The 17,834-nt window shown below is 36.4% G+C and overlaps 1 protein-coding gene across 1 annotated transcript; it reads left to right on the forward strand.

The window, feature by feature from the left end:
- Nucleotides 1-5,527: 5,527 nt before the first annotated feature.
- LOC112049127 (ubiquitin-conjugating enzyme E2-22 kDa) lies at nucleotides 5,528-17,816 on the forward strand. Its single transcript, XM_024086915.2, has 3 exons — nucleotides 5,528-5,713; nucleotides 9,160-9,312; nucleotides 10,950-17,816. Exons 1-3 carry the CDS (start codon nucleotides 5,651-5,653, stop codon nucleotides 11,331-11,333), a joined length of 600 nt encoding a protein of 199 aa, XP_023942683.1. The 5' UTR covers nucleotides 5,528-5,650; the 3' UTR covers nucleotides 11,334-17,816.
- Nucleotides 17,817-17,834: the final 18 nt, after the last annotated feature.

Genomic DNA, 17,834 nt, shown 5'->3' on the forward strand with positions numbered 1-17,834 from the left:
AGTCCATCACAATGGCGTGAAAAAAGATTAGTAAGTCACTTTGACGTATCTATGCGGTTAGGTATAAACTACGGATGCTGGCCTCATTCGCACGAGAGTTAAAAAAGCGATGCGTTAAAATCTATTAAAAAAGCTCGTATATCTATAACATTCCCAAGTATATTATGCTCACACTCCATTACATTTCTAAGTATAAGTACTCTCTCTCTCTCTCTTTCTCTCTCTTTACAGTCGTTCCTTCATTACTGAAGATCGTGGTACTGGTAAGATCCCAGCCGGGGTCCACACCTTCCATCGGCTTCTGTTGTTATCGTATCGTATCGTCTACACGATAAGTTCACGCGACAGCGTTTTTAAAACACAACGCTTTTTTCTCGAGCAGTGTCGCATTTTCAATTTTTGGCGTTGAAAACAGACCTTCATTTAACTTCATACAATATTTGAACGTTTTTTAACGTCCGTTAAAAAAACTCTCGTGCGAATGAAGGCTTAAGATGGTATTTATCAACTTTTTAATTGGATGGAAAATCTCCAACAAAGATACGTAAATCAAAGCGCTGTTGAATCAGAATAACGATGGCGTAGTGTCTGCTTTTTATTCTGTGAAATTGTTAATGCTTCTTAAGTCGCTTTCATCGTCTTTATCTATCAGCCTACCAAATTACCAACGATTTTATTCTATTAGATATGTAATGTGCCAAGAAAATCACTGTAAACACTGATCCGAATAGTTGACTCGTATCAAATTTACGAGTAATATTAAGAACATTAATTTCGTATTTGGAATAAGAGTCCTAAATATATCGATATTAATTAATAAAAGTTAAGGACTTCATATAAAACTTAATTTAAAAATCTTGTATTTTTTTTAATTTTCCAAACGTAAAAACGCTGTCGTCCATTTTGTGACGTCACAATGTTACTTAATGTACTAAACATCAAACCAATAATTGTTAACTAATATTTTTGTCAAACACTCCGTTTGTATAAAATTTGTTAATGTAACGTCTTGAAACAGTTGAAATATAGACCATCATGGGCAGACAGGCTTTTAGGCGCGTATTGTCAAAAAAATATTTATAATTAAAAATTTTCATGTCAATCACATCTGGAATTACGCAAAATGGAAAATTCGTTCTTAAATACGGGATTATTTAAGGTAGGCAACGCATTTTTGCATTATGAAGTGCACGCAACTGCTAGACCTTATGAGATAACATTTAATGAAAACGTTCCATACAGAATCAATGAGAAAAAAGTATTTATTTATTTTATTACTTGAATTTTTCCAACGCTTTTCTGCTATTTGTGGCACACCAACACAAATTGAATAAATTAAATATTAAGCTTTTCATATCGTTCCATATCTCAGTTTATATTATAAATCATCACGGTTTCATCCGGTAGTTCCCATTCCCGTGGATATAAAATATAGTCTATGTCACTGCCTGATAATATACAATTGGTAACTTTCAAAGCTGTCTAGTAAACTCAGAGCCTATTAATTGCAAACAAAAGCCAATGTATTGACGCGTTCGAGCAAGTCCCCACACCCTGCGGAATCGGAGCCAGAGGTCATATCCACTGAGCTATCACGGCTCAGCTGTGTGCAATTTAAGAAATTAAATATCACGTGTCTCAAAACGGTGAAGGTAAACATCGTGAGGAAACCTGCATACCAGAGAATTTTCATAATTCTCTGCGTGTGTGAAGTCTGCCAATCCGCAGCGTGGTGGACTATTAGCCTAACCCCTCTCATTCTGAGAGGAGACTCGAGCTCGGCAGTGAGCCGAACATGGGTTGATAACGATTAACGAAAAACTAAAGACATTTTTCGAGCTAAGTCGCTGGTCTATTAACTCTAGCACAACGATGACATTGCAGTGCACGCGGGTCAAGACTGATCGCCTGATAAGATCCATAGGCTTCAGGACTTCAAACCTGTAAAGGACTGGATCACGACTGGAGGAGCAAGATTCCAACGCCTATCCCAGGCATATGACGGCTAAGCCCTGAGGCCCGTACCTTCACCCGTTTTCTCATCTGGGTGAAGATGAACCACTTATAATGTATCTTTCTAATTTACATAGATTGACTTCATCCTCAAAACATCATCATTACAGCCGATGGACATCCACTGCTGGACTTAGGCCTCTTGCATAGGCTTCCAAGCACAACACTCTCGAGCCGCCAGTATCCAGCGGCGTCCTGCAATCCGCTTGATGTCTTCGGTCCACCTATTGGGGGGTCGACCAACACTGCGCTTTTCGGTGCGTAGTCGCTATTCCAGCACCTTGGGGCCCTTCTTCTTTCTTCTGGGCCGTTTCCGCACTTAGCCATGTGATTGGTCGTTGTGCGTGGGTCCCTCGGTGTAGGTTCCCGACCTTGGGGCCCTAAAACATATAATTAAAATTGACAATGTCTGTCTGTTTTTTTAATATTAAAGTCTATTGAAACGCTTGAAGTATGTATTATAAAATATGAAAGGTTCGATCGATTTCCCCAGAATCCCATGATCAAATCTTGTCTTGATGACTATGGAAGCACCTCCTTTAGAAGCCCGAAAAAAGTCCTACCTACATTAAAAAAAGATCCCAACGAATTGGGTACCTCCTCTTTTTTGGATTCGGTTAAAAAACAAAAATGAATGATTGTCTACCGAATCCCCGGATTTATGTCTGCCATTCATAATCTTGTTTTTGATGTACGGCTATATTTCCTCTTAATCGACGCGCAGAATATCGCTGGTATTTTATACGGATAAATTCGAAATAGGCATAATATTTTATTGCTACTTGTAACTGAGTTACCTACCAAAAACGAGGAAATTCCTCGTCTTCTGGAACATTCCCTCCTCTTTTATCTTGAAAAAAATAAACAGTTCTATTAACAATATAAGCTACTTTCATTAGCCAAATTCTACTCGTAGTAAGTGTCGATGTTTCATAGTTGTAATTGTATTCGTCGGTTAAAGAGCTCCGTAAAAATACCTTTTTGTGTACTTGAATGGTGTAAAAACAATCAATAACTTCAAGTTTAGTATAAGATATGGGTATACCTATCTAATCTGAGCTCATTTTCCTCAAAAAATGACGTATACTTTTGTTCGTGAATTTGGGTGCGATACTGGTCTTTGTGTGATTAGTCTGAGGTAATATGCAGTTAAATTATGCTATAATTGATGACAAAATGAAGATTTAACGGGTTTTCGAACTGTAAACCGTAAACGTCCTCTTGTTAGAATTCCGTACATCTGAAAAAAAAACACGAAACCCATAAAGGATAGGATCTTTGTTTTCTGACTATCTGTCCGTCCATCTGCTTAGCTGTGAAGAACAATGGGCTACAGATACATGTATAAACAGGTTTTTAATTATTTTCATGATGAACTAGCGGACTTCGTCCGCGTGAAATGTAGTTTTTCACAATTTTTTTTGACGGTCTCTGGCGCAGTGGTATTCGCGGTGGATTTACCTGACGGAGGTTCTGGGTTCGATCCCCGGCTGGGCCGATTGAGGTTTTCTTAATTGGTCCAGGTTATCTGGTGGGAGGCTTCGGCCGTGGCTGGTTACCTACCACCCTATCGACAACGACGTACCGCCAAGCGATTTAGCGTTCCGGTAGGATGTCGTGTAGAAACCGAAAGGGATGTGGATCCTCCTAACAAGTTAGCCCACTTCCATCTTAGATTGCATCATCACTTACCATCAGGTGAGATTGTAGTCAAGGGCTAACTTGTCGATAATAAAAAAATCCCTCGGGGACCATGCATTTTTATGGGGTGAAAAGTAGAATGTGTTAATCCAGAGTAAAATCTATTTCCATTCCAAATTTCAGCCAAATCGGTTCAGTAGTTGCGGCGTTAAAGAATAACAAACATTCATACAAACTTTCGCGTTTATAATATTAGTAGGATTGTTTTCGATTTTTGATGAAGAAAGTATATGTACGGAATCCTCGGTGGGCGAACCCAACTCGCACTTGTCCAGTTATTTTAACAATAAATAAAATTCTATTCAACTTGTTCTAGCTTATACTTACATCCAATGGCGCAACATGATGCTATAAAACGGAATTGGATCGTAAGAATTCCGAAGGCGGACCGTAACTTTAAAGGCTTTTAAAGTATTGTGTATTGTAAGTACCAATTACTAGTAAAACAACGGTTTTTATTTCGACGATATCGGAGCCTTAGGGTTGTAGCTCACTTGCAAGACACGCTCATCTCCACGTCAAATGGAACTGCTTCGTTGGTTCACTGGGTATCTTGCAAGCGGTATATTACAACCTCCGTAGCGCAGTGGTATGTGTGGTGGATTTATAAGTCCTGGGTTAGATCCCCAGCTGGACCGATTGAGGTTTCTTAATTGGTCCAGGTCCGGCTGGTGGGAAACTTCGGTGGCTAGTTACCACCCTACCGGCAAAGACGAACCGCCAAGCGATTTAGCGTTCCGGCACGATGTCGTGTAGAAACCGAAAGGGGTGTGGATTTTCGTCCTCCTAACAAGTTGGCCCGCTTCCATCTTAGACTGCATCATCCCTTACCATCAGGTGAGATTGTAGTCAAGGGCTAACTTGTAAAAAATAAAAAAAAGAGTCCCGCAGTGTCTTGAGCTATCTATCTTAACAAGATTACTGTACTGTGGTGTGCACTTGATAAATGCAAAAATGCACTGCCTAAAAAAAAAAACATACCTACATACAGCCGAACGTAGAACCTCCTCCTTTTTGGAAGTCGGTTAAAAAAGAGGCACCCAGGTGCTGCCCCTAGCGGATATTTTTAATACCTTTAGAGGAAAATGGCTCATTGAGAACCTCCTCCTTTTTTGAAGTCGGATAAAAACATAGATCTATGTACTCTGTCATCATCATTATCAACCCATATTCGGCTCACTGCTGAGCTCGAGTCTCCTCTCAGAATGAGAGGGGTTAGGCCAATAGTCCACTACGCTGGCCCAATGCGGATTGGCAGACTTTACACACGCAGAGAATTAAGAAAATTCTCTGGTATGCAGGACTCCTCACGATGTTTTTCCTTCACCGTTTGAGACACGTAATGTTTAATATTTTAAAATGCACCCAACTGAAGAGTTGAAGAGTTGGAGGTGCATGAACCGTATCCCCACCTTCCGGAATCGGAGGCAGAGGTCATATCCACTGGGCTATCACGGCTTTTTTTACATGTACTCTGTACCGACCTTTGACACCTATGTATAAGACTCATTTAATATGGATAAAAATAAAATCAAATGGAGTCTAATAGTTTCGTCAAGAACGCCATCTACTGGTAGTATAAAACAACTACTGTTTCACTATGCCTGTAGATGGCAGCGCAATTCTACCTCTATTATACCTCGGTACTGTGTTTATTTATTCTGTTCCAGTCTGTGTGGCTATCACAGACGAAATATAAATTTATTTAAAAAGGTAGAACTCAGAGCCGTAAAGCAAGTTTAAAAAAATGTGACTACTACTTTGCTCTGTGGCCTTCGCAATATGTTTCTTTTATTATCTAATCTGTGGTTTCTGTTAAAGAAAAAAATCGCCAGGAACTGATACTGAACTGAAATTATTTTGCGTGCATTCTCTATCCTCTTTCTATTTTTTTTCCTTTAAAGTATACTGAATATTATTTAATTAATTAATTAGCATGGCTAATATCGCAGCGAAACGCATCAAAAGAGAGTTCAAAGAAGTGATGAACAGTGAAGAGGTAAGGTTGTAAAATTATTTAAACCCATTTAACTGGGTGCTACGTACATGGCCTCAAAGGTCTTTCGTTTTTGTGTGATGTAAAATCTAATCCACGTACTTCCAAGATGCAAGGGCATATTGGCAAGGCAGTGTTTAATATTTTAAGATATTTTACGATCACAAAAGATAGTCTACGTCATTCAATGAGAGACTTTTTGTGCAAATAATATGCATGTACGTATCTTAATACTTTTATCTTCGTAAAAACCGAAAGAAAATTTAATTAAGTATTAAGTTATCTTTTGTACATAACACCAGATTTAGATTGTTTCGAGCTTTTATTTATGGTTGTTTGTAATTTTAATTATGTAAATTGAAAAACTTGAAATACTTTGAAATGTTGTTCATCTTTGAGAAAGAAGAAGGATATGATTATTTCTTTGTTTGCATTGTATAGACTTTGAAACAACTGGGCCAATTTAAAAAAAAAATCATTATTAAAATCCTACATTAACCCTGATGAACATATTTTATCCCCATATTCCCACTTAACAGCAAAATTAAATAAATTATACAATGCACTTAGACGGTCTATAGATATCCACATGGACTCACCAAGGACATATCGCAAGTTAGTTTTACTAGATTTACTAAACTAATTTTTCTTATTCAAAATGTAACATTTTGTTTAAACCAATTTAATTTTAATTTTTGTATTATATAACACTCAAATAGTAGTTGTAAAATGTTTCTTTTCTTGATAACTGTAAAATATATTTTTCTGATTTTATGTAATTTTTAATTTATTTAAATATTACGGCAATAGGTATGCCTTGTCTACTTTTATTTGATTGTACAGAGCCTTGTATTTTTATTCTTTAGATTGTAATTATGTAAATACTATAACAATCACTTGTGGTCCAAATAAATAAATAAATAGAACAGGAACTGTGTATGTAGGTAAAACTGAATGGTGTAGCTCTTCACTAATAGAAATTCAAACACCTGCCCATTATACATACTGCATGGGAAGAAATATCAATAATTCATATGCTTACAATAAACTGCATATATTTTTTTTCAATAATTCAAAACAAATGTGTCCACATCATGATTTGTTGCTGAGTTATAATTTTTAAAAATTTAAATTATTCAGTTCTTTTTTGTTTTTTCAATTTATGAATAAATAGGATCCTTACCATGTCACTGTATGGTTATATGAAATTTTTGATCTATACTTACTATAACTTTTTACTTAAAGACCTTGGCTCACTAGTACTGCAACAAGTTCTATATTGAAATAAGTATTTAAAGTAGGTACTTCTCTAGTAGGATCCTACCAAAATCGGCTGGGAAGAAAAAAAACAAATTCTGGGCTCTACTCATTTTTTTCTTTTATAGACCCAGCATCTGCATGGCAAATCCATGGTATGCTAAAACGATTAAGATCTCTATTAATTATTTTTTTGAGACAAAGAAGCTTATAAAGTGTAGTATACTGAGAATTAGTTGTTTTCACTCTTTGTTAGGTTCAAACAAATTTGGATTCACGCCAAGGAGATTGTTTTGTTGTCATGATAAAATGTGACTGAGCAAAAATTTCATTTCAGTATTTTGGCTGCATTCTCAGTATTAAGATAAAAATAAATTATACACAAACTGCAGAATCTAAAATTAAATTGGTGTGACTTTTGGTCATGACCTTAATAGGGATGATGACAGTTTTCTAAATTGTATATAAATTAAGAGTATGCTAATAGTAAAGCAATTTTGTAAAAGGAACAGGGTATCTGCGATCATTACTTTCGGAGCTACAGGGATTTAAAGGGTCAGATTTGCGGCACTGCCGCGGATCCCTGATAAACGCCCCGTACAAAATGGTACGACTTTATGACGTCGTAGGTCATAATGATCGTTAGATTTGTATGGGCGTTTAAACAAAATTACTAATATCTTTGTTATTTCTGCGTTTATGTTTATAGTTCAGATATTAAAAAAATGTCACATTTAATGTGAGGTAACTAAAACTGTACGAATTTTCATCTAATTACGATAAAAGATTTTTAATAGATTTTGAAATTTTATAATCTCATTTAATTTGCAAATGTCCAGACACTCTTTGCTTTTTATGTATAAATTAGTTAACATTGACCCTATTTATCCGAGTGTATCACAAAAATCAATATATTCATACTTAGTCATCATCCCCATTTTGGATTTGCTTTTGTATGTATTTTTGTACTTTAATGGATCGATGTTGAATATACTGTTACTTTTTGCTGAGCTCCAATATAAACAGTATGTCGATATACACATAGTATATACAGGACAGTAATAAATGGACAAAAGTATTAAAGTAGCTGTAATAGACGATAGACAAAGTCCAAGTGCTCCTATTATGATTATCAATGCATTGTAACCCTAACATCACTTCTACTGATTTACTATAGACTGATGTATAATGTGAATGTAAAAGGCCGTGATAGCCCAGTGGATATGACCTCTGCCTCCGATTCCGGAGGGTGTGGGTTCGAATCCGGTCCGGGGCATGCACCTCCAACTTTTCAGTTGTGTGCATTTTAAGAAATTAAATATCACGTGTCTCGATCGGTGAAGAAAAACATCGTGAGGAAACCTGCATACCAGAGAATTATCTTAATTCTCTGCGTGTGTGAAGTCTGCCAATCCGCATTGGGCCAGCGTGGTGGACTATTGGCCTAACCCCTCTCATTCTGAGAGGAGACTCGAGCTCAGCAGTGAGCCGAATATGGGTTGATGACGACGATGTATAATGTATATAGCAAATGCTGAAATATATACAAATGACTTTGAATCGTCGAAAACTTCGCCATCCAACAAACACCGGACCGTGTCTGTGGGTAGTCAGTTTGGCCAGACATTATGGTGAAAAGGCTGGTCACTCTCATACTGACACTTAATTGAGGATTTTGTGTCTCTGTAGGTATAGTATGACAACAAAATATATATGTAAAATAAGCTTTTTTGATTATTATTATTATTATAAATGTTGTTGAATTCTAATATTTTCTCTTATCCCTTATTCTGTTACTCGGCAATCTGTCATTCAACATTGAGCCGTTCGTCTGTTGGTTGTCTGTTTCTTTAAATTCTAATAAAATTTAAATAAAATCAAACCTTAAAAAAATTAGAACTTTCTCAATTTGACGCGTATGTTTTTAATAATAGTTATTAATCATTCAAATGTTAACTAATCCCTTTTGGGGACAAATTAAAGATAAATCAAAAACATCGTAAAATGTTGTAGCAAACTTTTTGGATAAAGTAATGATTTCATTATTAAAGTAGAATTATCAAGAAATTGCCGGGTGGTTAGGGTAGGCCCATGCCGGGGATGAGCATTTGCTTTTGCAAAACTAGTCGACACATACTGCTGCAATACTGGATAGTGGACTGATTAGATGTTAACACTAAGTCATGTTACAGGTAGCTGGAGGATACATCAAGCTGGCGCTAGTGAACGACAGTTGGACAGAACTCCAGGGAACGATAGTAGGACCTCCCGACACGCCGTATGAAGGCGGCACATTTCAGTTAGAAATCAAAGTTCCTGAGACTTATCCATTCAATCCACCCAAGGTAAGACATTAAGCTGTCAGTTAAACAAAATGAAACTTTAATTAAGCTGTAAGTAGTTATTCTAGCTTAACTTTTTCTGAAATATTGGAGCTTCTCTTGCTAGAAGCTAGCGGACGCCCGCGACTTCGTCCGCCCTTATCGTTGTAAAAATTTAGCAACTTCTCCCGTTTTCCAATAATTCCCTTCTCTGCATGCTCCTATTGATCGAAGCGTGATGAAAGTATACCATAACCTGCCCAGGAGTATGAAGATTATTGTACCAAGTTTCGTTAAAATCCATTGAGTAGTTTTTGACAGACGGACAAAAGTTTTACTGATTGCATTTTTGGCATCAGTATCGATCACTAATCACCCCCTGATAGTTATTTTGGAAATATATTTTATGTACAGAATTGACCTCTCTACAGATTTATTATAAGTATAGATAAAGAAAAGATTATTTCTCTTAAAAAATAAAGTGTTATAATGTATACCATGATCCTCATCATCATCATCATCATAACAGCCGATGGACGTCCACTGCAGGACATAGGACTTTTGTAGGGACTTCCAAACATCACAATCCTGAGCCACCTGCGTCCAGCAAACCTCTGCAACTCACTTTATGTTGTAGGTCCACCTGGTGGACCATGTACCAATGATGCCATTGATTTAATTTGAATGACATAATTTAGTTATTTAATAAACTTGAAAACAACTGAATGCATTTTCACCAGATGAAAATCCATTCAGTTCATTCATTCATCCAGTTTTGGTTTTTCAATATACAGTTAGGTAGATACACAAAGTTTACGTATAATATTTGCGAAAGTTTTTTGTAAATAAACTTGAAATATAATGCTAATTGTTGAATATCCCAATGAAGTCAAGCCACCAGGGAGTTTTCATCAAACTCACTGCATAATCTCTTTGTGTGGGCTACAGACCTTTAGTTTTAACTGTACAGTTTTTATCAAATAATATTTCGATTCAAATTCAGCTCAACTGTGCACTATGCAATATTGAGTTTTGTCTACACACATAAAGTAAAACTAAAGGTATGTAGCATAGGATACAACCATCGATCTCCTATTAAAAAGTTGATGCATAATCAGCAACCAAAAAACTTCACACAACTTCTTCGCAACTTCAACGCACATAATTCAACTAGTCGCATTTGCAAATTTCTAACTGAACTTTAAATTCAATCTTTAAGGTTGGATTTGCTCTGAGTTTGGGAGTTTATTGAATATTGGACTATATTTAAAGTCCTTTAGGTATAATTTTCTTTACCAATAATTCTAAAACTGTCAAAGCAGAATTGACCAGTTTTTAAGTGAAATTTTCTACATGATTGTGCGCCCTTTTATTATAAGAGGTCAAAGGATACAACAAAACAATGCAAGGTGTGACATTTGACACGGCCAGTGACTTGCGAATACTACATAACTGACTGTGACGTCACCGGGGTCTCCGCTGAAAATCAGCGCTGGGCATTGCTTTCCTGCGATGAACGGCTAATGCTGAGCTGTAAACCCTTTCTGTTTGGTGTCACAGACAGTCATATAATATCTAAGATAGGATGTACTGTTTGTGACACTAAAAAGTGAATAAACTTATTTTCTTTCTTTTCTTTACATATTCGTTTCGTGTTCCAGATCCGCTTCGTGACCAAGATCTGGCACCCAAACGTGTCGTCGGTGACGGGCGCCATTTGCCTGGACATCCTCAAGGACCAGTGGGCGGCGGCGCTGACGCTGCGCACCGTGCTACTGTCTATACAAGCGCTGCTCTCCGCCGCCGAGGCCGGGGACCCCCAGGACGCGGTGGTGGCGAAGCAGTACCGCGAGAGCCAACAGCTCTTCCTGCTCACAGCCCGCCACTGGACCAATGTCTACGCTGGGGGTCCCTCCGCCATCTGGGAGTTTGACCAGAAGGTCCAGCGCCTCCTTGACATGGGCATCGACGAGCATGAGGCGAGAGTCGCACTGTCTCACTACGACTGGGAGCTGGAACGGGCCACAGAACAACTCTTCAGTTAGTCTTTTCAATATGTTCAGTTTCCTCGGTCATTTATGCTACTATCTGTTTTGCGTCTGCCACTCTAGCTCTTCGTTCATTGCTGATTACTTTGCTGCGTAATAATCGGATTTAATTAACGAATTTATTTACCAATTATTGGACTCGCAAGATGCATGGGGTCGCATAAATGTTTGTAAAAAAAAATAGATATTAAACTAATTAAAAAGACATGGACACACATGAAAATATCCACCGCTAAACTGATCTGCCAATAGAAATTAATTATGTGCTCGACTAGGCTAGGTTTAGTGGATACTTGAAATTTTACACATTCATATGATGAATGGGATATATATATTGTGTTAAATTTATTTTAATTTATGAAGGACAAAATATTTATTTATCATGTTTAATTCTCAATATAATAATAACATATACTTTATAATCTGACAATATAGATCAATCAATACAATGTGAATAATTAATTATAATCAACTGGATTTTTGATAAGGGAATGGAATGGGACACTTGACAAAATTATGAAGGAAAATTTGCATATGTGGATATACATAATTAAGTCATTTTGGATTTGTTATTTTGTGTTTTAAAAATTGTTTTTGGGCGTTACTATGCCTTCCAGACAAAACGTAGAATATTTTATGGCTAAGAAATTCATATTTGTATAATTGTATCTGAAAAAGGAATGGTTCAAATTGCATGACAAGTTTAAGAAATCAATGGGTTAATTACTTATTAATTGAGTAACATCCATATTTATTATCTCCAAGAAATTCAACACTATTGGCGGATCGATATATACTCCGCGCCACAAAACAAGTCCCATAGACGCGGCGCTAATGCCTTAATGACGCTCATTGTCAGTTGGCGTATTCGCCTCTGCTGAGTACGAGTCTCCTCTCGGGTATATACAGATGAAATAGATTTATAACGCAACGTCCATCACATATTTAAAAGTATGTATTGTAAATACATGTACATTCAAATCACAATTAGGGGGTTAATTTTTAAATTAATTTATTCAATAGTTTACATTATTATATTAATGAAAATGTCAATGCCAAAAAAGGAATTAATTTAATGGCGGTCTAATTGACATTTTTCTATGACGCTGTAAATTTTAGTTCAGGTTTTAGCCAATATTCATAGTCAATTATAAAAAATTTAGTTGTCTCTTCAATGATATCTAAAATTTTAATGTTGACAAAAAAAAATGTTTTTTATTATTATCATTTATTTACATTTGGTTAACTTGTTTTATTTTAAATGAAATCGAAATATTTTAAGTTTTGACTGTAGGACCCTGGTGATCAATGAACCATCTCCTTTATTAGAAATATTTATCTATTTATTTAATTATTCTACTGATTGTTCTGCAAAATGTGTATATGTACAATAGCATGCAAACTTTATGACGGTAAGCTGCACAATTCAAGATTTTAGATATCAGCGGTAACGTAGTCCGGCGGTATCACCCCGCGCGTGCCTTTCTCACACACGCAGTCGCTTCGCGCGTCGTGACTTCTGTGGTGTGCACAAACATTTTAACTAGGGTATGCATTACTATATGCACCTACAAATCGTACTAAGTGGAAAATTCATCGCATTGCAGCTGATTTTAGACGTCATAAAGATTGCATATAACTATATCAATAATCCACCAGAAAGGTTACATCACATTCATTAATACCCACATTGGACACATTACTGGATGTTAAAGTTTGGAAGCTTAATATTAAACCTATTTCCTTTCATTTGTATTATATATACAGCCCATATTCGGCTCACTGCTGAGCGCGAGTCACCTCTCAGATGAAATAGTAGTATTTATTAATTATTTATAACTCTAACGTCCATCACATATATAAAAGTATGTATTGTAAATACGGGTACATTAAAATCACAATTAGGGGGTTAATTTTTTAATTAATTTATTGTTTACATAAATTGTATTATAGTAATGAAATTTAAATGCCAAAAGAGAAATTTTAAAGAAATGAATTTAAGAAATGAATTTAGATTAAAATCATTGTCACTAAATACAGGCTATTTTGCGTTTCGTGTGACGTAATTTTTAGGGTCATGACTTTTTACGTTCTTGGTTATATTATTATACTAGTGACTTTGTCCGCGTTGAATTAATTTTTTCACAAATCCCGCTGGAACCATGGATTTTATCGGGATGAAAAGTATATGTGTTAATTCAGAGTAATAGTACATTGGCCGGCAAAGAGAGGCGTTGTGAATGTGGGCCGATGCGAAGCCGAGGCATAAATACGTAAGTCCATCAATGCCTAGTTGCGGCCAAGGCTTGTATAGTACTTTTCTCAAATAATACGCGGACACCAAAAAAATTTTGCTTTTGAATATTGCAATATGGGTATGAAATTCAAGGGCTTATCAAGAGGATTTCGAAATGGTATATCATGACCATATTAAAAAAACCTACAATTAGAAAAACGTTATTTATTAATCGCTATAAAAAATACGCCAGGCGGTTGACTAGGTGCAAGCAGGTTAGGCAGTCGGGTTTTTAATTTTTTTAATTATTAATTTGTATTATTTGATTACTCCTTAGTGTTATTTCTTATGTAATTTTATAGTATGCTTTATAGTAGAAGAGCCGAAGAGGGGATTTTTGCAGTTACTCGAGCGCGGCAGATAAACATAAGGGACTACCTTACACTTTGTCGAGTACCTCCACCGAGTATGAGCCCTTAATATTGGTGGGTACGTTTAGGGTAACCAAAAAAAAAAACTAACTTCATAAATACTCGACCAGCACGTCAGATTAAGATAAGGTAGGTGAGTTGATAGCTAAAAACTGCACATTTCGAAAATCTGACGATTTGAGCGTAACGTAATGGAATGGGAGGGTTTCAAAGTTACAAAATTAAACCCTTATATTTTAGTGCTCGAGGTACGAGTGCGATTATTTTTTTTACTTATTTTTAAGGAAATAATATCCTAATTAATCGCTAAAATTTTCTTACGATTTCAGTAAGCCAAAGTAATAAAAATTGTTTTTAAAGTCTGTAGTTTTTTTTTCCACCGCTAAAAGCGGAAAAAGTGAATAACCATTTATTGTTCCTATAATTTAATCTACCAAATGTAATCGGTCTCAATGACGCTCGAGTAACTGCAAATTAAGCATCCCGGGCTCCCCTACTATTAGTAATGTCGATGAATTACGAACCGACTAGTGTGTAGCTACTAAGTAGCCAACTTTAGCTCCAGCAATAGAAGACCAGTGGGTTATTGATGTGTATTTAATTATTAATTTATTAATGTATTTTCATCAACTTAACTTGTTTTATCTGTTATAATCGATAGATAAATTATTATGCATGTGGAAAGTTATATTACCAATGTTGGAAAGTTTGTAATCGAACAATCAATTTGAATGTGCATGAAATTCTTATTTTACAATAATTTTAAATTGTTATGTGTGTTTAGAAAATGTTATTGATCAATGTAATGATGTTTTACAAAACAATATTTCTTTAAATTTGAAATTCTGAAATGTAAATATTGTGATTTATCTGGAATTAGTTAACTAGTTAAAATGTTATTAAAATAATTCACTGTAGGCATTCTGCAGATTGTATGTTCTGAATTCAGATAAACGATGGTTTATCTGAATTCTATGTGATGACATAGATTGGCATTTCATTCAGGCAGCATTAAGGCAGTTTCTCAAACTAATTTGTTCGCTATGAAATCACCTTGATTGATTTTCCATAAATTGTACTACAACTTGGGAAATTCGTCCATTTAAGTACCTAAATTTTTTATTGTAACTTAATCATTCATCATCATTATTAACCCATATTCGACTCACTGCTGAACCCGAGTCTCCTCTCAGAATGAGAGGGGTTAGGCCAATAGTCCACCACGCTGGGCCAATGCGGATTGACAGACTTCACACACGCAGAATTCTCTGGTATGCAGGTTTCCTCACGATGTTTTCCTTCACCGTTTGAGACACGTGATTTAATTTCTTAAAATGCACTCAACTGAAAAGTTCGAGGTGCATGCCCCGGACCGGATTCGAACCCACGCCCTCCGGAATCGGAGGCAGAGGTCATATCCACTGGGCTATCACTTGGCAATAATAATAATATAGTAAATATGTAGCTGGGCGATTTGTTTTTCATGCGCGATTCTTTTGCCTTTGTAATAGTCTGGCAAGTTCGTTGATGACACTCCCATGATATGCGGGCGACGGGGGGAAAGTCTGCGTGCGGGGAAGTAAGGTGCATCAGTCGTCGGTTTCTCTTTCATCGCTACACGCCCCTCGGCCCGCGCGGCCCATCGGGAGTGTTACGAACGAAGTTGCCTCGCTATAAGTACAGTCTCCTGCAAATTATCGCTTCACATGTACTTTAGTGCAATTTATTTGAGTGATTATTAAATGTAAGGAAAATGACCTTGTAAATAGTATCCAAGGCTCCTCGACACCTGCAGCTGAGTCCACCTTTGTATCATTCTATGTGTCCTATCACTGGATACGTAGCCTCGGAGTTTTTTGTGGCTCCACACAGAAATCTCGTGTAGAGAAAAATACATAGTCGACAAATAGCGGCTGTATTGGATATCTCTCTCTCTCTTGTGCGATGGTAAGAAAGAGATCGATATTTTTGGTTAGCCGCTATTGGTCGACAACATGTCATTTTGTCCTCGCGAAATATGTCATAATAAATAATAATGATACTTCGTCGGACCGGTGAATGGAACAAATAAGTATTGCAACAATATTTCACTAAGAACTTTGATACAATTTGAGTTTTGACTGTATCTTTCTCTCGTTTTTTTATTGCAAAAACCGCTCCTATCGTTAACGTACCTATACAAATATTGTATTCCTCACTTTGTGTATATACAATATACATTATATATGTAGGTATCTATATGTAAATCTTTGTAAGACTATCTAGTACAATGCTCGCCACGGATCTTTATATTTGTGAAGTTAGCTGCGGAATGAGTATGCGCCACTCACCGCCCGCGCCGTTTGTACCATTGCGCAGTCATTTGATGCTAACTTCACAAACACAGATCCGTGGCGAGCACTGTATATTGACATGAAGTCGCGGTCAGTGTGCCTAGTGGGAGTATTCAATGTTTTCTAACTGTTACTATCGCGTTAACGTAAATGCAAATTTATATGGAATCGAAACAGTTGTGCAGTAGTGCCACTAGATGGCGCTGTTTCAATTCCTTAGAAATTCGCGTTTACGTTACGTGACAGTAACAGTATCAAACTGCCACTAGGCCCTCTGTAATCTGATTACATACCTACTCATATTTTTCGTATAGTGCAACCAGTGGCGTAGCGTGCCTTGGAGGGGCCCTGTATCAAAATTAGTTGGTTGGCCCCAAATGAAGGGTAACGAATACTCACAAAAAACGGGTTTGTTTACTTTGTCATTTCTAAAGTGTAAACTACAGTATTTTTTACAGCACTAGATTAAGTAAAATCTTTTACAAGTGAAGGGGGTAGTCAGGGGTCCCCGTATCATTGATACGGCTGATACGGCGGTAGCTACGCCCCTGAGTGCAATAAAGAATGGTTCATGGTTTGCACGCGGACTAAGCCGCGGTAAGACGCTATACTGACTATATACAGGATGCTCGGGAGTTTTCCCATAACATCAAGGTGTTGACAAGTCCCGAACGTATAGGTGCCGAACTGCCATAACAAATGTTTTTTGTAACTTAAAAAAAATCTTTTTTCATTTTCATAAAAAGTAATTCTAATAATTCCGACTATCCATGGAACACACGCCTTTATCTATCCTTGCATTTTAAAATACGTAATCGTAGTGGTGAGACTGTTGATATCGACGAGATATTGCAACAGGCGCTGCGCACTTCACTAGTAATGAATAAGTTTGGCTAGGTCATAATATAAGGATGCGATTTATGGGACGCAATTTAAGATCTATTTTCAAAAGAAATCATTTTAGAACACATGTTCCTTAGACATTTTTAATTAATTTTTCTATACCCTATAGTTACGGGAAATACTCCCGAACACCCTGTATAGAAAGCTTAAAGGAAACGGTGCACATGCAATAAATAAAGCAATAAAATTCTGTAATTGAAATGTTAGTGATAGTTGTTAACATGATGTTTTTATACAATTATGAGTATGCGTAGTTATGATCTTACATTGTAATTAAAATTTACGAATAAATGTAACTTCTAGCGCCCGTTGTTTCATAATATTTTAAATATGTAATATTTTTGATACAATACTTGAAAAATAAAAAAAAAGCATACGAGACATGTATTCTACTGGATAAAACTTCACTGTTGGACCGTTTATAAACGTTCGAGCTTCCGATGAGATCTCTGTACTGGGGCGCCGGACGATGTTAAGCGGCCGGTGGATTCTGTCTCAATTTAGTGATTATATCTTTAGGTTACTGTAAAGAATTTCTGATGTCATCTTTTAAAAGGTAATTAAAGGTAAAAAATTATCGATCGAGTTTTATTTG

Source organism: Bicyclus anynana, chromosome Z (assembly GCF_947172395.1).
Source record: "Bicyclus anynana chromosome Z, ilBicAnyn1.1, whole genome shotgun sequence".
Lineage (NCBI taxonomy): Eukaryota > Metazoa > Arthropoda > Insecta > Lepidoptera > Nymphalidae > Bicyclus > Bicyclus anynana.